At 49.7% G+C, this 23218-nt stretch overlaps 1 protein-coding gene across 6 annotated transcripts in view; it reads left to right on the top strand.

Annotated features, from left to right (window-relative positions):
• PIAS4 (protein inhibitor of activated STAT 4) overlaps window positions 1-21233 on the top strand; it is a 56809-nt gene extending 35576 nt beyond the window's left edge. For all 6 annotated transcript variants that reach the window (XM_084826379.1, XM_084826381.1, XM_084826382.1 and 3 more), the window contains 5 exons: window positions 2993-3098; window positions 7580-7653; window positions 10020-10180; window positions 12641-12786; window positions 15203-21233. In XM_084826379.1, the coding sequence (XP_084682505.1) occupies window positions 2993-3098; window positions 7580-7653; window positions 10020-10180; window positions 12641-12786; window positions 15203-15405 (690 nt within the window). In that variant the 3' untranslated portion in view covers window positions 15406-21233. The remainder of the gene's footprint in view (window positions 1-2992; window positions 3099-7579; window positions 7654-10019; window positions 10181-12640; window positions 12787-15202) is intronic.
• The last annotated feature ends 1985 nt before the right edge of the window (window positions 21234-23218 follow it).

The following is a 23218-nucleotide window of genomic DNA, read 5'->3' as shown; positions in this document are numbered from 1 at the left end:
AAAAATATATTTTAATTAAAAATCTTCAAAAACTGGGATGTCAGGTTGTCCTTCCTGTTCCTGAGCCTGCTGCTGATCAGCTATTCAGAGGGAAGGGAGAGAAGGAGGGAGTCCTGGCCCCACCCAGTCGTCTTCTGTCCATGCATACCTTTTCCCTCTGCGCTCGCTCTCTCTCTCGCTCTCTCTCTGCACTGCCGGCTTCCAGCTTCACTGTTTCTCTCCCCCGACCCCTTCCTCACTCATTCTCTCCCTTCCTAGCTCCTAGCCTTGCTCTTTCTCTCCCTTCCTAGCTCCTAGCCTTGCTCTTTCTCTCCCTTCCTAGCCCCTAGCCTTGCTCTTTCTCTCCCTTCCTAGCTCCTAGCCTTGCTCTTTCTCTCCCTTCCTAGCTCCTAGCCTTGCTCTTTCTCTCCCTTCCTAGCTCCTAGCCTTGCTCTTTCTCTCCCTTCCTAGCCCCTAGCCTTGCTCTTTCTCTCCCTTCCTAGCTCCTAGCCTTGCTCTTTCTCTCCCTTCCTAGCTCCTAGCCTTGCTCTTTCTCTCCCTTCCTAGCCCCTAGCCTTGCTCTTTCTCTCCCTTCCTAGCTCCTAGCCTTGCTCTTTCTCTCCCTTCCTAGCCCCTAGCCTTGCTCTTTCTCTCCCTTCCTAGCTCCTAGCCTTGCTCTTTCTCTCCCTTCCTAGCCCCTAGCCTTGCTCTTTCTCTCCCTTCCTAGCTCCTAGCCTTGCTCTTTCTCTCCCTTCCTAGCTCCTAGCCTTGCTCTTTCTCTCCCTTCCTAGCTCCTAGCCTTGCTCTTTCTCTCCCTTCCTAGCCCCTAGCCTTGCTCTTTCTCTCCCTTCCTAGCTCCTAGCCTTGCTCTTTCTCTCCCTTCCTAGCTCCTAGCCTTGCTCTTTCTCTCCCTTCCTAGCTCCTAGCCTTGCTCTTTCTCTCCCTTCCTAGCTCCTAGCCTTGCTCTTTCTCTCCCTTCCTAGCCCCTAGCCTTGCTCTTTCTCTCCCTTCCTAGCTCCTAGCCTTGCTCTTTCTCTCCCTTCCTAGCCCCTAGCCTTGCTCTTTCTCTCCCTTCCTAGCTCCTAGCCTTGCTCTTTCTCTCCCTTCCTAGCCCCTAGCCTTGCTCTTTCTCTCCCTTCCTAGCTCCTAGCCTTGCTCTTTCTCTCCCTTCCTAGCTCCTAGCCTTGCTCTTTCTCTCCCTTCCTAGCTCCTAGCCTTGCTCTTTCTCTCCCTTCCTAGCTCCTAGCCTTGCTCTTTCTCTCCCTTCCTAGCCCCTAGCCTTGCTCTTTCTCTCCCTTCCTAGCTCCTAGCCTTGCTCTTTCTCTCCCTTCCTAGCTCCTAGCCTTGCTCTTTCTCTCCCTTCCTAGCTCCTAGCCTTGCTCTTTCTCTCCCTTCCTAGCTCCTAGCCTTGCTCTTTCTCTCCCTTCCTAGCCCCTAGCCTTGCTCTTTCTCTCCCTTCCTAGCTCCTAGCCTTGCTCTTTCTCTCCCTTCCTAGCTCCTAGCCTTGCTCTTTCTCTCCCTTCCTAGCTCCTAGCCTTGCTCTTTCTCTCCCTTCCTAGCCCCTAGCCTTGCTCTTTCTCTCCCTTCCTAGCCCCTAGCCTTGCTCTTTCTCTCCCTTCCTAGCTCCTAGCCTTGCTCTTTCTCTCCCTTCCTAGCCCCTAGCCTTGCTCTTTCTCTCCCTTCCTAGCTCCTAGCCTTGCTCTTTCTCTCCCTTCCTAGCCCCTAGCCTTGCTCTTTCTCTCCCTTCCTAGCTCCTAGCCTTGCTCTTTCTCTCCCTTCCTAGCCCCTAGCCTTGCTCTTTCTCTCCCTTCCTAGCTCCTAGCCTTGCTCTTTCTCTCCCTTCCTAGCTCCTAGCCTTGCTCTTTCTCTCCCTTCCTAGCTCCTAGCCTTGCTCTTTCTCTCCCTTCCTAGCTCCTAGCCTTGCTCTTTCTCTCCCTTCCTAGCTCCTAGCCTTGCTCTTTCTCTCCCTTCCTAGCCCCTAGCCTTGCTCTTTCTCTCCCTTCCTAGCTCCTAGCCTTGCTCTTTCTCTCCCTTCCTAGCCCCTAGCCTTGCTCTTTCTCTCCCTTCCTAGCTCCTAGCCTTGCTCTTTCTCTCCCTTCCTAGCTCCTAGCCTTGCTCTTTCTCTCCCTTCCTAGCCCCTAGCCTTGCTCTTTCTCTCCCTTCCTAGCCCCTAGCCTTGCTCTTTCTCTCCCTTCCTAGCTCCTAGCCTTGCTCTTTCTCTCCCTTCCTAGCTCCTAGCCTTGCTCTTTCTCTCCCTTCCTAGCTCCTAGCCTTGCTCTTTCTCTCCCTTCCTAGCCCCTAGCCTTGCTCTTTCTCTCCCTTCCTAGCCCCTAGCCTTGCTCTTTCTCTCCCTTCCTAGCCCCTAGCCTTGCTCTTTCTCTCCCTTCCTAGCCCCTAGCCTTGCTCTTTCTCTCCCTTCCTAGCCCCTAGCCTTGCTCTTTCTCTCCCTTCCTAGCTCCTAGCCTTGCTCTTTCTCTCCCTTCCTAGCTCCTAGCCTTGCTCTTTCTCTCCCTTCCTAGCTCCTAGCCTTGCTCTTTCTCTCCCTTCCTAGCCCCTAGCCTTGCTCTTTCTCTCCCTTCCTAGCCCCTAGCCTTGCTCTTTCTCTCCCTTCCTAGCTCCTAGCCTTGCTCTTTCTCTCCCTTCCTAGCTCCTAGCCTTGCTCTTTCTCTCCCTTCCTAGCTCCTAGCCTTGCTCTTTCTCTCCCTTCCTAGCTCCTAGCCTTGCTCTTTCTCTCCCTTCCTAGCCCCTAGCCTTGCTTTGTCCCCCTTCCTCCCAGCCTCACTGTTTCTCCTCCCCACCCCACCTCTTTTGACTAGCCAGGTTCCCATGGCAGCCACTATGTGATTAGCTACATCCTCCATGGGGCCCACTTTGTGATGGGGCCCACAGGAGTTTCTCAAATTCCCTAATGTGTCCATGGATCCAAATAGACGGGGGATCCCTGATCTAAAAAGTCCACTAAAAAACCCCTGAAGATGCTCTGTATGTTTTGCCCCCCCCCCACCTTCTGCAGAGTTATTCCGTCGGCCTCTTCCTCGTGCGACAGATGACATCAGCAGAGTTGCTGCAGAGGTTGAAAACAATCGGCATTAAGCACCCAGAGTTGTGCAAGGCCCTTGGTGAGTCTGTGCGTCCCTCATTATATGGCACCCCACTCTCACTGGACCTACAGCTCCTCTGGGCTGTGGGCAGTGGCGGCTGGTGACTCCAGTTCCAGAGAGGCAGTGTGTCAAGGACTCTTTGGAGGCCTCTCTCAGTCTAATCCAGTAGCCAAGTCCAGACACAGACAAAGGGATTCTTTTCAAAGGTTTATTCCTTTTTTACAACTTAACAACTCTACCGTTAGCAACTAGATATGAGCAGCAGAATACCTATGCCCTAAGTTGGAACAGTTGGTCCCCGTTTGAAAGGGAATTACTGGCAGACCCCTGAACTTAAGGACTAGGGAGAGTCCCTCCCCTTTTCCCTTGGATCCTCTGGGTGCAGCCGTTGTTTGCGCGCCAACCGAGCACTACGCCTCCTTTCTGCGCCCTCCATTTGGCGCCGCTCTCTGCGTCGGCGTCGCGCGTCCATCAAGTCTGCTTCCTGCGCTCTGTCACTCCCAGGACTGCTATCTAAGCTAGGAATGCTGGTGGGAGGAATCTCCATCAGCTGTTGGCCCTGGGAAAAAGGAGCGCGCTCCTCTCCCAGGAGCGACTGCTCTTCCTCAGAATCAGAACTACTCTGGGATTCTATGGGCTCAGTGTCCACCCTGACACAGTGATTCCATTCTGGGTTTTAGTCGCCATCAGCCAAAACGCTAAAGGTGCTGAACCATATCCCCAAGACGGGTTCAGCACCTTGGATAGCACTGTTAGAGTTTTGGCTGGCAGTAACTAAAACCCTGCATGGAAACACCGCCTCTCCAGAACTGGAGTCATCGGCCGCCGCTTGCTGGGGGGACGGGGGACTGGGTGTTCTCAGAGGTGGTGGGAGGACGAGGGGTATGGGGAAGGACGCACAACCAAACGCGCCTTTGCCTACCGCCTCTCGCAAAAGCGAGGGTGGCGTTTGGGCTGCCTCCCCCTGCTGCCAGCATTGACGGATGAAGGTTGTGGAAGTCCCATGGGAAGGACACCCTCCATGGCGCTTGACCTCCGCACCGCCATGGCTGCCAGCTGCTCTTGCTCCTGCTCTTCCTCATCACGGCTTCCGCCAGCTTGCTTGGCAGGCAGAGAGCCAGGGAGCAAGCAGGCCGTGGCGTCTCCTGCTCCTCTTCCTCTGGGCTGGAGTGAGAGGCAGGGGAACCAGCAGGTTGCAGTGGTGAGGACGAGGAGCGGCTCTTGTCGGTGGGCCCTTCGGCAGGTGCCCGGCTTTGCCGACCCTTGGCGCCAGCCCTGCTGGCTGCGGTGGGTCTCTGCTTTCACGTACCGTGAAATGGTAACATGATCTGCTTCATAGAATGACAGCGGTCTGAGAACTGCCCCCCTGTGCTGCTGTGTGGCAGAGCAGCCTTCCTCCCCACCTGGCGCTCCAGATGTTTGGGACTACAGCACCCAGCATTTCTGGCCATGCTGGCTGGGCTGATGGAAGTTGAAGCCCACATCTGGACTTGGTTTGGACAGAATGGGGTACAGCTGTCAAGCAGTTAAAGAGTTTGTAAGAATGGTCTTGATGGGCTAAGTAAGGAACTCCATCTAGTCCAGGGTGGGTAGACGGTAGGCCTGGGGTCTCCACCATGGTGCCTGTGGGCACCAACATGCCTGCAGACACCTCTCCTGGCGGCCCCCAGACTCCTTGCCCCATCTGGTTTTTATTTTACTCCTCAAGGTTCTTTTTGATTTTACCTGGGAGCTGGCATGCTGCAGAGCAAAGGGCTGCCCTCCGGGTTAAATTGAGCAGGTACTGGGTAGTATCCAGTGTTAGTCCTACTTAGAGTAGAGCCACTGAAATGAATGGGACCTAAATTAGTCAAGATTGACTTGTCCTAGTCGTTTCAATGGGTCTATTCTAAGTAGGACTAACACTGGATACTACCCATTCTATTCTGGAGCTCAGTCCCAACCTCTGCCTTATCCTTACGTTTCTTCGACAGTTTACTCTTTCTTTGAGTCTTGCCAGTTTCCCTTCTGGGAAATGAGTGTTATATGACCAGCCGTACCTATCATGGCAGCCAAGACACTCCCCCCCAGTGGCAGCCATTTTGTGAGAGAGACCATGACACACTCAAAATTCCAGATGTGCCCACCCACCCGAAAAGCTTGGGGACCCCCTGCTTTAGGCTTATGGGATCCTCCTTGTTTTTCACTCGAGCCCTGAGGTCCACCTTTTGGTGCCAGTGCCTCTAAGCACTTTTGCTCAGCCCAAGAGCTCGTTTTCAGTACCAAAACTGGAGCTTGTGCACACATCCTTTCTTTCACACAAGTCTACTATTTCCTCCAAAACATTATTTTTCATGTAGGAGGAAATGAGGTATTTTATTGTTGCTATTGCTAAACTGTTGGGAGTCAGAGACCCTTGCTGATCAACTGCACGTCAACCAGAGATCATAAAACCATAGAATAGTAGGGTTGGAAGGGGTCCATAAGACCATCGAGTCCAACCCCCTGCTCAGTGCAGAAATCCAAGTCAGAGCGGCCTGGAAGACCTTCCCCCACACCTGCCTTGCCCTGGCGCAGGGAGGCAATTTCATCAATTCATAGAATAGCAGGGTTGGAAGGGGTCCATAGGACCATCGAGTCCAACCCCCTGCTCAGTGCAGAAATCCAAGTCAGAGCGGCCTGGAAGACCTTCCCCCACACCTGCCTTGCCCTGGCGCAGGGAGGCAGTTTCATCAATTCATAGAATAGCAGGGTTGGAAGGGGCCTACAAGGCCATCGAGTCCAACCCCCTGCTCAATGCAGGAATCCAAGTCAGAGCATCCCTGACAGATGGCTGTCCAGCCTCATCTTGAACGCCTCCAGTGTGGGAGAGCCCCCCGCCTCCCCAGGTCATGGGTTCCATTGTCGTATTGCTCTAACAGGAAGTTTTTCCTGATGTACAGCCAGAATCTGGCTTCCTGCAACTTGAGCCCATTATTCTGTGTCCTGCATTCTGGGATGATCGAGAAGAGATTAATATACTGCCCAGCAGCTGAGGTTCTTCAGGCAGTTCACAACTGAGATCTTTCAGCAGATCCCGCCCACCTGTGGTCTAATCCTGCTCAGTGCTTCTGCTTATGGCTCACAGGGGAACATCTAAGCAAGACTCAGCTGAGAGATGGCTTTCCTTATGGTCCGTCCCCCCGTCCCCCCCCCCCATAATCCAGTTTGGTTCGAGAGAGACGCTAGCGAATATTTATTTATTTATTTAGAGCGTTTTTACCCCACTCTTCAGGGGAAAAAGGCTCCCGGAGTGGCTTACAAAGGCTACTATTAAGACGGCCCCTGCCCTCAGGTTTACAGTCTAAAAGACATGACAGAGAGGAAAAGGGATTGGGAGGGAGGAGGGAAAGAGAGCAAATACATCACTGACCGGTGCATTGGGTGAGGTTGATTGGTTTCCCCCTTGTCTTGATGGTCTCCCTGGGAGTCGGTTCTCTGGCTAACAGATGAGGCCCTGCGTCTGCAGACCCAGGGAACGGTCAGTTGAGCTGCACGTTCTTTCTCGCAGGGAGGGGCGGCACACGCGCCCTGCAGCTCTTCCCTCCCTAGCTGATGCGTTCGCAGACCCAGAGTTCGCATCCCCCTGCGTCCAGAACTCGAAGCGCATCACAGATGCGACTTGCGCACAGACAACCCAGTTTGCCAGCGTTCGCTACGGTGTGACCAAGAAACAAGATGGTTGACCATGGGGAGAGTAGGGTGGGGCGGCAGAACAGCTCAAGCGGCTGCTTTGTTGGCTCGAAAACGATCTTGGAGAGAATAGCGCCACTCTAGAACCAAGTGGGCAGTCGCCAGCCCCTCGCCTCTGCTGCTCTGGTTTTCTCCCAGCAAGTGGGTGCCTAGAGGTGGGAAAAGACCCAGGAGGAAATGGAGCAAATGTGTGGGGTGGGGGTAGTTTTGGAGCATGGGGTGGGGTTAGGAGGGCTGGAGATACGTCTGCCCCCCCGGGACTTTTCACAAACGTGCCTTTAGTGCAGGGGTGGGAAATTTGTGGCCTTCTAAATGTTTTGGCCTAATGACTCCCAAGTTCCCTCAACCATTGGCTAAGCTGGCTAGGACTGATGGGAGTTGTAGGCCAAAACATCTGGAGGGCCCAAGTTGCCACCCCTGTGCTAGCGTAATGGCAGCTATGCTGGCATAAAGAAGGGAGCTGCTCTCCAAAATACATTTCGTAATAAGGTGAAAAAAATATCACCTTGATGTTGCATTTTAATGATGCAGGTGGAAGGACAGGGCCTGGGCTTTCTATCCTTCGCATTGGAATGTCTCTGGCCAACCCCACAAACCCCACGAAGCTGGGCTGGTATGACGCCACATCACTGGGGAGGTGGGGAAGGACCCCTCCCTAAGGACCCTTCCTTGACTAGGAGGCTGGGGTGATACTGGGGCAGCTTCCTCTACCCCTGGATTCTTCTATCTCCACTGGGAGTGGTGACAGTTGCTAACTAAGTTTCTCTCTCTCCTTCCCAAAAATGCAGTCAAAGAGAAATTGCGCCTGGATCCAGAGAGTGAAATCGCCACCACTGGTGTGAGAGTATCACTAATATGCCCGGTGAGTATTGCATGGTATACTGTGAAGCTGCAAGGGGAGGGTCCTTGCTGGGAGCTGGGACACATCTGACAGGCCTTGAGGGGACGCAGATCTGTGAGCCTTTGTGGGCATCAAGTGGCATTTTAAGATTGCTCCTAAGCCAGTCGCTGTCAACATTTTCAAGCCTGGCACCCTCCTTTGAACTTGACCTGCCACGTGGAAACAAAGTTTTTTAACCGCTCCCACGCCCTGGCCATCCCCAGTTCTATTGCAACCTACCACTTGGCTAACATCCTAGACCAGGGGTGGCCAATCAGCGAGCCAGGTACACTCCCCCTCTGTCTGTCTGTCTGTCTCTGTCTCACTCTTTTTTGGGATTTTGTACATAAAATGTCTGTATTGGTATGCCATACCTCTCCTAAGTGTGCATGTGCTGTGAAGCCGTTTCTACTAGATGCCATCCACTTTGATAAAAAGCTGACTGCAGTCCAGAGAACAGAGTGGCCCCAAGAATCCAGCATGTGGCTATCCTTCTCCCTCCATGGGGGTGGGCGTAAGGTAGGTCTCCAGATGTTTTGGACTTCAGCTCCCAGAAACCTCCACCAGCATGGCCAGCGGTCAGGAACGCTAGGAGCTGGAAGTCCAAAACACCTGGAGATCTATTTTCTGCCCACCCCTGTGCCCACGGCACCAAACCGCCAAGGGCTGGCCCAGGCTCTCTGTTATTGGGCTGTTATTGGGCCTTTCATGGTTCTTTCATGGCTACGGTACAGGTTGGTGTGTCGTTCAAACCTGGCGCGGCGTACATAGCTTCGTATCCACCCTATAACTCATGACGTGCAGTAGGGCTTGTAGGGTGGGCACAAAGGCACTCCACACACTGAGTTCGGATGACATGCCAACCTGTCCTGCAGTGCGGGTAATTAGGCAAACAACCAGCGAGCGCGTGGAGGGAGAAGCCACGATGGCTTCTCCTCCCTACGTGATCGTCCAAACACCCCCACCGCCTCTGATTCAGGAGGTAGATTTGTTTGTTTGTTTGTTTGTTTATTTATTAGATTTGTATACCACCCAACTCGGAAATGCAGTTGAGGCAGTTCACAATCATAAAACCAGACAACAATGACATAATGATAATAATAGTACAGCAATTCAGGTATCAAAATAATACAAAATTGAACATGAACATTTTAAAATATTAAAAACATTGAATGGCCAGCAGTAAAACTACTAAAGCGACAGATTAAAGGCTAAATGCCTGCTTAAAGATAGATAAATTTTAATACCATCATTGATCAGCACCTTACATGTACAATACTAGCACACAATGTGCATAAACTCACCCCCCCACCATGACCGCAGAGTATCATCAGCCTAGTGGAGTAGTCGTAGTTTACTAAAAGTCTGCGGCAAGTGCTAGCAGCTCACAAAACCTGGCCACCTTATCTGTCATCTGAGAGTCTTGATCAGAAAGAAGAACAGCAAGAGAAAATTCATTTGATCTGCCTGGCATTTTTTTGTAAAATAGATGTAAGAAAAGCACAGAGAATTTCTTGATAAAAAGAACAGCGTCCTAAAACATACCCGACAGCTTCCACTTCCCTTTTCTTTACAAGGACACATATGTTTATGGTCTGGGACCATACGTTATGGTAATGTTAAGGTCTTAAAGTTACCTGGCATCTAAATGTATACAGTGAAGATGCTGGGCATATCTCCTTGGGAAGGTCATTCCACAGACTGGGCCACAACAGAGAAGGCTCTGTCCCTGGTAGCCACCCATCACAGCGCAAGAAATGAGGCTCCAAAGGCTATATGGGAATATGCTGGTCTTATGCTGTTCAGGATTTTGAAGGTTCAGTGCCAACGCTTTCAAGCAGGCCAGGAAACTGACTGGCAGCCAGTGCAGTTGATACAGCACCGGAGTCATACATTCAAAACAGCAAGTCCAGTAAGCAGCCTCGCTGCTCGGTTCTGCACTAACTCAAGCTTCCGGACTGTCTTCAGAGGTAGCCCCACGTATAAAGCATTGCAGTAATCAAGATGGGGGATTACTAATGCATGGAGATCTGTAGCCAGGCTGTCTCTGATATAGCCATCAGGATCAGTAGCCGATGATGATGAAGAATTAATTAATTAATCAGTCAATCAATTACTTTTCTGTACTGCCCAATAGCCGAAGCTCTCTGGGTGGTTCTCAATAATCCACACACAAAAATATAAATTCAAAAATATAAATAAACAATTCACACACAACATTCCGCAGCATTAAACAACATTACAAGTCACAGCATTATAATAATACATAGTCTAAAAAAATTTAATATCCAAAATTTGAAACCATTAAATAGCACGATCCTCCATGAATTCTTGTCTTTCTCCCCAAGCTGGTGAAGATGCGTCTGTCGGTGCCGTGTCGGGCCGAGACCTGCGCCCACCTGCAGTGCTTCGATGCCGTCTTCTACCTGCAGATGAACGAGAAGAAGCCCACGTGGATGTGTCCGGTGTGTGACAAACCGGCCACTTACGACCAGCTGATGATAGATGGGTGAGTCGAGCTGGTTGCCAGCATGGAAGTGACTTCTCGTGTATTCTACATGCAGCAACGTCTAGTGCTGTGTAATGTTGGAGTCATGAACTTGAGCACGCTCCGGGAGAGAGCAGAGGACAGGAAGGCCTGGCGTGCTATGGTCCATGGGGTCACGAAGAGTCGGACACGACTGAAGGACTGAACAACAACAATGTTGGAGTCAGATTGGGAGACTCACGTTCGGTGGCACCCCTATGGCTGGACCTCAGGGACAAAACTCCAGGGGCCCCTCAGTTTGACCACTCAGCGAGTGATAGGTGAACATCAGGAGAGCCCTGCTGGATCAGAGCAAGGGTCCATCTCGTCCAATGTTTTGTTCGCACAGCGGCTGACCAACTACCCGTGGGAGGCCTACAAGCAGGACAGGAGTGCAACGGCACCCTGCCATCCATCTTCCCCAGCAACCGGTGTATGTAGGCTCACTGCCTCTGATTCTGGAGGTAGCACATAGCCATCAGGACTAGTAGCCATTGATAGACTTCTCCTCCAGGAATTTGTCTAACCCCCTTTTAAAGCCGTAGAAGTCGGGGGCCATCACCACATAAAATGAACTCCATAGGTTAACTCTGTGCTGAGTGAAGAAGTCCTCCCTTTTATCTGTCCTGAATCTCCCACCAGTCAGCTTCATGGGAGGACCCCAGGTTCTACTATTCTTAAAGAGAGGGAGAAAAATATCTCCCTATCCACATTCTCCACACCATGCATCATTTTGTACGCCGCTATCATGTCTCCTTTAATTTGCCTTCTTTTCTAAGCTAAACAGTCCCAGCTGTTGTTATTTAATTATTTAAAATATTTCTGGGCTGCCTTTCAGGGCAAGAATGTTGCATCCTTTCCTCAGAGGGGAGTTGCTCCAGTCTCTTGATTGTCTTAGTTGCCCTTGTCTGCAGCTTTTCCAACTCTGTGATCTCCTTTTTCTGGTGCGGTGACCAGAATTGTACACAGTCTTCCAAGTGTGGTCACAACATAGATTTGCATAAGAGCAATATGAGCTTGGCAGGTGATGGGGGCAGTGCAAACACACCCATCATCTGTGTCCAGCTGGCCACCCCAGGGCTGACGCTGCTCACCACAGCATCCTTTCTTCTTATTTTTAAAAACATTTTATATTCAAGGGGGGGAGAGTTTGCTGAGCAAACACACCCATGGTTACAGATGTTCATTTTCTCTATTTTTTTTTGCTTTTGAAATACGTTCTTTTCTACAACAAAATGGTGCTTATTTCCACGGAAATGTGCACCGTCTATGGGGGTGCCTGTAAGACCATTCAGTTTAGGGTCCAGAATTGGCTGCGCCACTGCGCCAAGTTCAAGTAATTTGGTCACGAGGCTCGGTGCATGATGTTACATGAGTTCCTCGCAAACAGGCACGCGCTTTCTCTTTTCTAGGCCTAACTTTACCCTGCAGGGTGCTTGGAAGGATAAAACAGCACGAGCCATTTTAGAGGCTTTTCAAGGCCTCTAAAATAATGCACTGAGTGGACAACATGGGTTTATTTATTTACTGACATTTCAGTACTGCCCAATAGCCAAACTGCTCTGGGCAGTTCACAAAAATGAAAACTCTAAAATACAGTATGGTAGAACATAATACCAAACCTTTGAAACAGAATAAAAGTGAAGTAAAAAATCCCCAGCAGAATGGAAAGATCGAAAACACACAACTTGCATTCAGAAACAAAACCAAGGAACTAAAAAGCCTGGGAGAATAGAACGGTCTTCCTCTGGCACTGAAAAGACCACAACATAGGTGCCAGGCAGGGCCCTCTCCTTAAAGCCCCCCCACACACACACTCTCTCCTGTAGACTTGAATCAGGATTGCCAGATGGGATTGATGGGCAGCGTATTCAGGACAGGCGAGAGAAGATACTTTGCGCAATGCGTCATTTAGAGCAGGGGAACTCTGTGCTGCAGGAGGTGTCGACGCCTGCCCCCTGGCTTTAAAGGGGGATCAGGCAAACTCGAGGACCAGTCGAGCCAAGGCAAGGATGGCTATATTGTAGGGTGTATTGTGGCCTTTGTGCCCTGCCTGTGAGTTTCCCAGAGCCACCCGGCTTGCTGCTGAAAAAACATCGCCTCGATAACTGTCTCACCAGCAGCTGCTCGGCTCGTGGCCCCTTACGGCACCGCGGCCAGGGAAGCCTTCTGGCTCTTGAGGCTGAGGCTGGGGGGCTGCAGCAGGAGGTGCCAGCAAGGCTGCCCAAGAGGCAGCACTGGAGTGGGAAAGGCGAGCAAGGTGTCAGCCCCCGGCAGGCCCTGGCCAGCACCCCAGGAAGCCTGCCTAAAGGTCGTTCCCTGAAACCCTCCATGGTGGAAGCAGTTCCCTGTGAAGGCAGAAAGCTGCCATGTGGCTTGGTTTTGGCACTGGAATTGGAATTGGCATCCGTGTGATCCCTCTCTCTCTCTCTCTCTCTCTAGGCTCCTGTCGAAGATCTTGACGGAATGTGAGGATGCCGACGAGATCGAATACTTGGTGGACGGCTCCTGGTGCCCAATCAAAGCTGAGAAGGAGAGAAGCTACAGCCCTCAGTGTCCGATATTAGTTGTGGGTGGATCTGCTGCAGGTGGGTCTGGAAATCCTAGCTGGCCACTGACTTTCAAAATAGGCCTAGGGAGCTGCCTTCAGCTAAGTCCAACCCTTGGCCTGTCTAGCTCAGTATTGTCGACGCTGACTGGCAGCAGGGGCTCTAAAGGGTTTCAGGCAGGATTGTTTCCCAGCCCTACCTGGAGATGCTGTGGATTGAACCTGGGACCTTCTGCATGCAAAGCAGGGGCTCTATCAAATTGAGCCATGGCCCTTCCCATAAAACCTGGGGGGGGGGGGGGCGTGTACTGCCAAAGGGCCCACGATGTTGGATTTCGCACCCTGACTCGCTCCCAGGTGAGTTGAGGCGGATCAAGAACTTTCTGACCTCCTCTTGCCTGGTGCATGAGCAGTCGCAAAGGGTTTGGCCAAACCCCTCCTGTTGCGACACTGTTCGGACGTTCCCTCCTGCCTTCTGCCCACAGTGTCTCAGCCCACTCACAAGACCAAGCCTCCCGGTGGATGTGGGGGAGGACCGGCTGAGGCTCTGTTGCTGCCCGTACTGGGGAAGGAGTGGAAAGAGCGTGGCTTAGCTCAGCCTCCTCAGTCAGCATGTTGGTGTAATGCCTGGGATTAGAGGGCCAGGCTTGGCAAGTCCATTCTTCGGCAGGTGCCGGAGCTGGGAGCTGTCTGTCCTTTTGATTTCCCACAATGCCCCTGACGCAGCATTGCTGTGGGACAAAATCGGGGCTTCCCCAGGGCCAATGGGGAAATCTCACCAGGCAGGTGGCTCACCAGTTTCCTGCCATGTGCTCTACCTGAAAGTTGCTGGCGGACTCTTCCTGGAGTCCTGCGGACAGTGGGAATTATGGTCAGAACACATTTCAACACCTTACTGAAAAGGGGTCTGCGAGCTGCTAGTCCTCTTGCTAGTTGGCAAAGATCAGCCTGGACTTGTCAGCAACATTTTCAAAAGGCAAATGAGTATCCTTTGTTCATCATCATCATTGTCATCAACATCAATAATAATAATAATAGTAATAGTAATAATAATAGTAATAGTAATAATACAACAGCAGCAGCAGCAACAACAATAATAATATATTCTGGAGCACTTATTTATTTCTTGATTTCTTTTATTTGTGATATTAATATACCACCGAAGATAATAAAATCCCTTAGCGGTCCACATAGAAATATTAACATCACATTGAAAATACACTGTTAAAAACATAACCTTAAAAACAATTCCACTTCCAATAAAAGCGATACAAGGAGCAGTCAGAGGGAGCAGCATGACTGATTTAATTACAGCCCAGGGAAAGCCTGGGTGGACCAGTGTGGTTGCTGGAGGCGTTTGAAGGATACCACATTTTCTGCCTCCCGAACTGCACGAGGGAAGGTTTTCAAAGGGCGAGCACGACTACCGAGAAGGCCCTGCTTTCCGGATATTGCGTGGTGACATTCTGTTAGTTTCGGACTGACCAGCAAGGCCTTCTCTGACAATCTTAAAAATCACTTGGGCATGTATACGGGGAAAGCATTTTGCTAGGTATCCTGGTCCCAAGTTGTTTAGGGCTTCGTCTGACAATAACATCACCTTGAATGTGGCTTGGTAAGGTAATAGGCAGCCAGTGCAGTTCTTTTAACAGAGCTGTTATGTGAACATAGCTGGGTGTCCCAGTGAGTGCCCTGGCTGCTGCATTCTGCACTAGCTACAGCTTCTGAACCAGGCACGAGGGCAGCCCTTATTGTTCTGAATTGTTCTTGTTGTACATCACCCAGAGTGGCTGGGTGACCAGCCAGATGGGCGATTAATAAATTTAATAAAAAACAGAAGCGCATTGCAGTAGTCTAATCATGAGGTTACCAGTGCATGGGTCGCCATAGCTAGGCTATCCTGTATTAACTAAGGGCACAATCTTATGCATGTTTAGACAGGAAAGAAGGCCTGCAATTCCCGACATTCCCCAGCCAGCCAGTGTGGTGTAGTGGTGAGATTGTTGGACTCGGAGCTGGGAGACCCGGGTTCTAGTCGTCACTCGGCCATGGAAGCTCACTGGGTGACTTCGGGCCAGTCGCAGACTCTCAGCCCAGCCCACCTCAAGGGTTATTGTTGTTGTGAGGATAAAATGGAGGGGGATCATGTAAGCCGCCTTGGGTTCCTTGCAAGAGGAAAAAGGGTGGGATATAAGTGCAATAAATAAAATAAATAAATAGAATTGCACCCTTAGGCAATCAAAACCGGCACAGGCTGCACCTAAGCTTACAGTCTGAGACCAGATTGGCATGGAAAGGGGAGTGCTGGGAATATTTGAGAACACTGGCATGGAAGAGATGATCTTTTATTTTTTAGACCTGCCCTTAAATCTTGTATTCTCCTCTGTCTTTTCACTCTTTCCCTGTTCTCTCTCCCTGTTCTCTCTCCCCACCTCCCTGCTCCTCTGCCTTTCCAGGGGGTACTTCAGATGTCAACGGGGCACCACCCCCTGTACCCAGTGTGGAGAATGGCAAAGTCCCCGCCGACGTGGTAGATCTAACACTGGACAGCTCATCCTCTGAGGAAGAGGAGGAGGAGGACGACGAGGAGGACGACGAGGGCAGACCCAAAAGGAAAGTGCCCCGCTTATACAAGAACGGCTTGGCTTCTGCCTGCTGACTTCAGGGGGTGCTCCGGAACCTCCGAGTGGAAAAGCTTGAATACCTTGGTGCTTACTCAGCTATGGGAAGAGGGGCTGTTTCTCCCCGCCCTACGCCCTTCAGTCTCGCCCCGATTGCTTCCCTTTGACTTCCCAGTTCCAAGTTCAGACTTAAGGAAAAGACCTGCGGGGGGGACAGGGTGGCACCGCAACGTGGCTGGAAGAAACCCAACCAGCGAACCAATGTCTGGCACTCTCAGCCTCCGGCTAAGTTTGAACTGTCTTTGGAAGTGAGGAGAGGGGGTTTCCTCTCCCGCACACAGCCTGCTGGGAATTTGCCACTGACTCAGTTTCCCTTCTCCACTCCCCCTTCTTCTCTTCCCGTCTTTCACCCCAGTTGCTTTTTGGATAACCCAATGCTGGCTGGTTGGAGCTTGTCCAGACACCTCTGGGTTGCCTGAACTTCCACAGGTCTCCAAGGTTGCGTGCATCTTTTCATTGTTTTGCCTTGTTTAACGACCATTCCTGAGACACACACACACACTGTCTTGCTCGCTCACTTGCTGTTGTGAAACACCTTGATGAACATTTTGAGGGGTGTTTGTTTTCCTCACCGGTTGGGCTGAAAGGTTTCTAGAAAACAGCAAGAGTCCCAGTGCATCAGCCCTGCCCCCATTACATCGGCACGTAAGGTAATTGCGGGGTTGGGGGACAGGAAGAGACAAAGACAGAATATAAGGGAGCCAACATGACTTAGAAATGCTTGGTTTGTTTCCAGCTCTGGGAGAACCTCATGTAAAGAAAAGATGGGAACACATTTAGCCTCTTCTGAAAATAATGTAGAATTTTAGCATAGTGATTCCCCCCTCCTTTTTCAAAAAGTTGAACAGAAGCCATTGGGGAGGTGGGGTGGAAGGGAGGGAGGGCAGAAATGGGGGCAGGGTTGGAAATGTGGGAAGGGCTCAACCACAAGTCTTGTTTTTTTTTGAAGTGCAATAACTTGGTGTGTTTTGGAAGACGGAAAAGGCTGCATGTTTCCCTGCTTCCACCAAAGGCTTCATCTCGAGCCGGCTGTGTCAGGGAACGGAACGGCTTTTTGTGGGGGGGGGGGGCGGCAGCGGGGAGGGGAGGGGAGGGCCTTCCAGAACAAAAAAATGCCAGGTGGAGGAACTCTTTTTTTCAGTTTCTAGCCAACTACCTCGGTTTAAAAAATAAATAAACGAATTCAGGTGTCAGTCACGGAAACAGTGCAGGGTGGGGGCAGCATGGAGTGACTGTGTTGTGTTAAATGGCCTCTGGACTCTGAGCTGCTTTGATACTTCTCTGTCCCATAGTGCGTGCACTTGTGTATTTTTGGACCCTTTTAAAATACGACTCCCTTCTCTGCCTGGCCTTGGATGACTCGCCCCTATGTCTGCTCCGGACTTTTCTCGCTGGTGAGGGAGGTGAAGTTTGCACCACTAACCCCACCCCACTCCTGCAAAAGATGGTGCTGAACAAACCTACAGCAGCCTGCTGAGAATGTCCAAGGAGAAATGGGGGGGGGGGGCCCTCAATCTATCCTGTGGCTAGGCAAATAGGGTGTGGACTGCAGCTAATGGGCTTCTGTTTTGCCCTTCCCAAAATTGAATCGGACAAGGATTCTGGTGAGTTCTGATTCTTCTTTTTTCTTCCTTTCCCCTTATTCCAAACTTTTCTCTCTCCATCTCCTGCTTTTGTGTCCAGTCCTCCACCTTCAGTCCAGCTGCAGCAGGAGATTTGGAACATTGTGTATTCTTGCCTCTCTCCCTCCTCCTCCCCCCATGACGCTGCAGAGAATATAATGCCCTTAATTAAAAAAGGAAAAACCCAAACCGGTAGTTCTTCTCTGAGAGCTGCACATGGCATGGGTGGGGAGCTGGAGAACTTTAGAAAACTCAACTGCATAACTTCTGAAAATTCCCAAACGTGAGAAGCTGGATCTACATCCCACTGTAGGAAGAGACTTTGGACCACTTCCAGGGGAAGAAAAGCACCTGTGAGCTCAGACAGGTTGGGGCAAAATTTCCCTGTCTTCCCGCTTGGCATTTCCTTCTCTATCCTGCCTCCCTCTTTCCATCCTGCCCCCCAAACCCTCTTTTAAGGGACTCTTACAGAGCCCCTAGGATATGCAGAACCAAGCAGAAAGCCAGATAGCAAACTCTGTATTTTTCTCCCCCACCCCCTTCTGGAAGTCAAGATTGGGAAGGTGGATGAAGGAAAGACATGGTTGCTCCTTGACCCGTCCCAGCTCTGTCCCCTGTCCCATTTTTCTCACCCCAATCCCATTAATATTTTGCAGTCAAACATCTCAAAGTTAAGCAATCTGTTTGCCATTTATTAAAGACACACACCAACCACCCTCACATCCATTTAGAGTTTGGACTGAAAGTCATATAGATGGCAGCTTGTCTTTTCAGCCAAGCAGTAGCGTTAGGGAACTCCCCCCCCCTTTTCTCCCTCAACATTTGTATTCTAATTTAATTGCCTGCTATACTTCTTTGGCTTCCCCTGCCCCACCCAAGCTACTGCCCATTCAGTCTTTGCCTTGCATCCCCCCCCCCCCCCGGGTCAGCTATCTATTCTGTACATACATTTTTACTTATACCCCTGTCTTCTGCTGCTGCTTGTTTTTCTTGTCTCTCTTTTTTTGTAAAGAAGAGAAATTATTTTTCTTTCCTTCAATACACATTCTTCAAGACTCAAGATTATAGTGTTTGTTAAATAAATAAAACAAAATATTTCAGGTTTTGTGTTTCCTCTTCTTGTGCCTGGTGTCCTAACATAAGAACTGGATTTGTGTATTATGATGATCATTTGCTGAATCGGATCAAAGCGGGCCCCTCTAGCCCAGTATCTTGTTTCCAGCAGAGGACAGCCCAGATGGTTCAGGGGAACAATCACCACAAGGGCGTCACTCTCCAAAATGGTCAAAATGAGGCCTATTTGATTGCTTGTCAGCTCACTGAATATTGAAATTCGGGACCAGATTATTTTTCCAAAGTAGACACATGTCGTTTTCAGCCAGGATGGCTTTCAGAGCTGGGATGAAATTTTCACCTCTCTCATTTGCCAGGGCAATGATCCCAACCCAGTTCCATTGGAAATACAGGAGTAGCCGGACTAAGCCCATGTTTTACGTGTGATACTTTGGATCGATCTGGTAGAAGGCAGGGAAATGGGTTGCGTCACTCAAAATGAAGTCGTCCAAGGATTGGTAACCTAGCTGAATGAGCAGAGGTAGATGCAGACACAGACAGACAAATGTTCTTTGCATTGGCAAAGGTGAAAAGAAGTTCAATAGCGGCAACATTATATCTTCTCTATATGTAAGGCACAGGCTGTAACCTTACTGCATTGTATGTATAATCTAGCATCCCTTGTGATGTCTGTCCAGGCAGTGCTTGCCCCCTTAGCTTTAAGCAGGGACTGGGGGAAAATCTAGTTTGGTTTTCATTTCGGTAAGAACTGACCAGATTCACCCTTACCGGATCAATACGCAAAATGGAAAGAGAAATTCTGGGTTTAACAAAGCAAACAAACTTTGCAAATTGATGCAGAAGGAGGACGCAACAAACTTGTGAGTGAAAATGACTGCAAGTGAGAGGAAAACAAATTCAAGCATCCCTAGTTTCAGTCCAAGTAGAGTGCCTGTTCATGAGTGCTGCAACCCATCCACCCCCACGCATATCTGTCCTACCTGCGGAATCTTGAAGCTGCCCAAGAGAGATGCCATCTGGCTTGATATCCTGAAGTCGAGACCCCCAATCCCAGCTAGCGGGGTCTCCCACCTGTCACATTTGTGGGGGGGAAGGAGCTTGGCAGGTGTCTGTGAGGAAGGAGTGGCCCAAGTCTGCTGAGCCTGTGTTTGCCTCTGTCCCTGCCTGCCAGGTATTTAAGGTGGGGCTGCCAGAGACTGGGGGGAAGGAGTGTCAAGAATGGGTTTAAGAGAGTAGGAGCCATGAAGGCTGCTGGGGTAGTCACGTACTAAGCAGCCACCTGGGGGCTGATTGTTTTTAGCTGTTTCTCAGCCAGTAGCTCAAGGCCACGGTTTGCTCTAATTGGGTAAGCAACAACAGCCGTGCCAGGTGGGAAGATGCAACCTCCTTGAAGGGTGGAGTGGGGTGTCCTGGGCCGGGGTTGGGTGTTCAAATCTGGCAATAAAAGGAGGGCTAAGGAAGGGGCAGGTGTCTCTTCTTGCCTCTGACAGGGCGAGGAGATGCTGCTGGTCGATGGCCATCCTGGAGACCCCTACTTTGGTATGTATAGGATAGACTAGCTAGCTTTACTGTTTTGCTCTTGGGAGCGTGCGCCTTGGGGCTTGGCATTTCTGGTTTTGCGTAAGAGTTTTGTACCTTGCTTGTGATTTCCTGTACCACCTACCACCTCTCCCTATTCCTTTCTCTTTTTTCTTCTTTTTTCCTTACTCCTAATAAAGTTTTACACAACTTTCCAGTTGGTGTGGTGTGTCCTGAATAACTTCAGTGTTAAATACAGTGCCTATTGGCCTGGGAGGGAGCTACTGGGTTAATTTGGGGGGAACTTGTGGCCAAGTTGGGCCTGGCCTACCTTGCAGGGCTGCTGGGGTGAAACCAGCAATCCTTCACATGGTGGTAGTGGTGGGATAAGACACTGAAGTTGTCCAGGTTGCTTGAGAGCACTGAGAACCAGGGAGAGGGAGATGCCGACGCCAGGTCATATACTCCCGAGGTTTGTTATTTTGGCCAGCTAGGGATCATGCACTCCCAAGCTAGGATTAGCTCTGACAGGGAGGAGGCGGTTTCTCCCTCAATATTTGTATTCTAATTTAATTGCCTGCTAAACTTCTTTGGCTTCCCCTGCCCCACCCAAGCTACTGCCCACTGAGTCTTTGCCTTGCCCCCCCCCCCCCCGGCTGGTCAGCTATCTATTCTGTACATACATTTTTACTTATACCCCTGTCTTCTGCTGCTGCTTGTTTTTCTTGTCTCTCTCTCTTTTTTTGTAAAGAAGAGAAATTATTTTTCTTTCCTTCAATACACATTCTTCAAGACTCAGGATTATAGTGTTTGTTAAATAAAACAAAATATTTCAATTTTTGTGTTTCCTCTTCTTGTGCCTGGTGTCCTAACATAAGAACTGGATTTGTGTATTGTGATGATCATTTGCTGAATCGGATCAAAGCAGGCCCCTCTAGCCCAGTATCTTGTTTCCAGCAGAGGACAGCCCAGATGGTTCAGGGAAACCTCCCCAGCAGGGCCTGAAAGGGAGTGATCCTGCCCTGTGGTCCTCAACACATCCAAATGTGCAGATTCTATTTAGCAATCCCAGCTAAGAGTAATAGCTATTGATAGACTTCTCCAGAAAAACCTGACACATTGCCACACCGGATCAAAGCAAGGCCCTGACTGCTGTAGCCTTCTATTGCCAACAAGAGGCTGGACAGTAGATGAAGCAAGGCTCAAAGGTGGATATTTTTTTCCCTCCTATTCATCCCTAATGTCTGCTACTCTTGAGTAGGGGTGGGCAGAAGGTAGATCTCCACATGTTGAAATAAACATGTTTTGGACTTTTAGCTTCTGCAATCCCTGACCATTGGCCACGAAATCCAAAACATTTGGAGATCTACTTTCTTGTAGATTGCAGCCCTCCTCCTGCTCTTATGGTATATGACCCCATGGACCATAGCACGCCAGGCCTTCCTGTCCTGCGCTCTCTCCCGGAGCGTGCTCAAGTTCATATTCATTGCATCGGTGATGCTATCTAGCCATCTCATCCTCTGCCGTCCCCTTCTCCTTTTGCCTTCAATCTTTCCAAGCATCAGGGTCTTTTCCAGAGAGTTTTCTCTTCACATTAGGTGGCCAAAATATTTGAGCTTCAGTTTCAGTATCTGTCCTTCCAATGAGCAGTCAGGGTCGATTTCCTTCAGGATGGACTGATTTGACCTCCTTGCAGTCCAGGGGACTCGTAGGAGTCTTCTCCAGCACCACGGTTCGAAAGCATCAATTCTTCGGCGCTCAGCCTTCCGTATAGTCCAGCTCTCACAGCCATACGTTGCTACTGGGAAAACCATAGCTTTGATTATACGAACTTTTGTCGGCAAGGTGATGTCTCTGCTTCTTACTATGCTGTCTAGGTTTGCCATAGCTTTCCTCCCAAAGGAGCAAGCATCTTTTAATTTCATGGTTACAGTCACCGTCTGCGGTGATCTTGGAGCCCAAGAAAGTAAAATCTGTCATTGCTGCCATTTCTTCTCCTTCCATATGCCAGGAAGTGATGGGGCCAGATGCCATGATCTTCGTTTTTTTAATGTTGAGTTTCAAACCAGCTTTTGCACTCTCCTCTTTCACCCTCAACAAGAGGCTCTAGAGATCCTCTTCGCTTTCTGCCATTAGGGTGGTATCGTCTGCGTATCTGAGGTTGTTGATAATTCTCCCGGCAATCTTAATTCCGACCTGTGATTCATCCAACCCGGCGTTTCTCATGATGTACTCTGCACATAAGTTAAATAAGCAGGGCAACAATATGCAGCCTTGTCGTACTCCTTTCCCAGTTTTGAACCAATCGGTTGTTCCATGTCCGGTTCTTACTGTTGCTTCTTGACCCTCATACAGGTTTCTCAGGAGACAGGTAAGGTGGTCTGGTACTCCCATCTCTTTCAGAATTTGCCACAGTTTGTTGTGATCCACACAATCAAAGGCTTTAGCATAGTCAATGAAGCAGAAATAGTTTTCTGGAATTCTCTTGCTTTCTCCATGATCCAGCGAATGTTGGCGATTTGATCTCTAGTTCCTCTGCCTCTCCGAAACCCAGCTTGTACTTTCGGTAATTCTCGGTTCACATACTGCTGAAGCCTTGCTTGTAGGATTTTGAGCATTACCTTGCTGGCATGTGAAATGAGCGCAATTGTGCGGTAGTTTGAACACTCTTTGGCGTTGCCCTTCTTTGGAATTGGAATGTAAACTGACCTTTTCCAGTCTTGTGGCCATTGTTGAGTATTCCAAATTTGTTGACATATGAGTGCAGCACTTTAACAGCATCATCTTTTAGGATTTTAAATAGCTCAGCTGGAATACTGTCATGGCTATCGGGGACATTAAGATCTTTCCTGTATAGTTCTTCTGTGTATTCTTTCCGCCTCTTCTGAATCTGATCTGCTTCTGTTAGGTCCCTGCCTTCTTTGTCCTTTATCATGCCCGTCTTTGCACAAAACGTTCCCTTGAGATCTCCGATTTTCTTGAAGGGATCTCTAGTCTTTCCCATTCTATTGTTTTCCTCGATGTCTTTGCATTGTTCATTTAAGAAGGCCTTCTTGCCTCTCCTTGCTATCCTCTGGAACTCTGCATTCAGTTGGATATCTCTTCCCCTTTCTCCCTTGCTTTTCGCTTCCCTTCTTTCCTCAGCTACTTGTAAAGCCTCATCAGACAGCCACTTTGCTTACCCCCAACTTTACATCTCCCTTCCCCTTAGGATTCAGTCAGGCCCCCAAATTGCAGGCTTTCAGGAAGGCCCTGAAAACTTACTTTCTCTGGCCCTTTCCTAATTGGACTGTTCTGCTCTGTAGCTACAAGTATGCTGTAGGTTTTGTAGTAACGTTTTATTGCTGGTGTCTGCTGTTTTATGAACGTTTGGTGTCTTATTATTCTATCATGTTTTTTGTTTCATTTTTTAAAAAAATTATATGGATTTTAATGTCTTGAGCCGCATTGGAAAGACTTGTGCCCTGAAATGCGGTCGAAGGATATTTTAAATAAATAACCTTAGCATTTTATTTATTATATTTCTATACCGCCCCATGGCCAACCCTCTCTGGATGGTTCAGAAAAAACTAAAAAT

The sequence above is a fragment of the Heloderma suspectum genome, chromosome Z, assembly GCF_057233095.1.
Source record: "Heloderma suspectum isolate Gila_16-S chromosome Z, 16-S_ref, whole genome shotgun sequence".
NCBI lineage: Eukaryota > Metazoa > Chordata > Lepidosauria > Squamata > Helodermatidae > Heloderma > Heloderma suspectum.
Note: the sequence above shows the minus strand (reverse complement) of the source record. Positions and strands in the feature narration are given on the sequence as shown.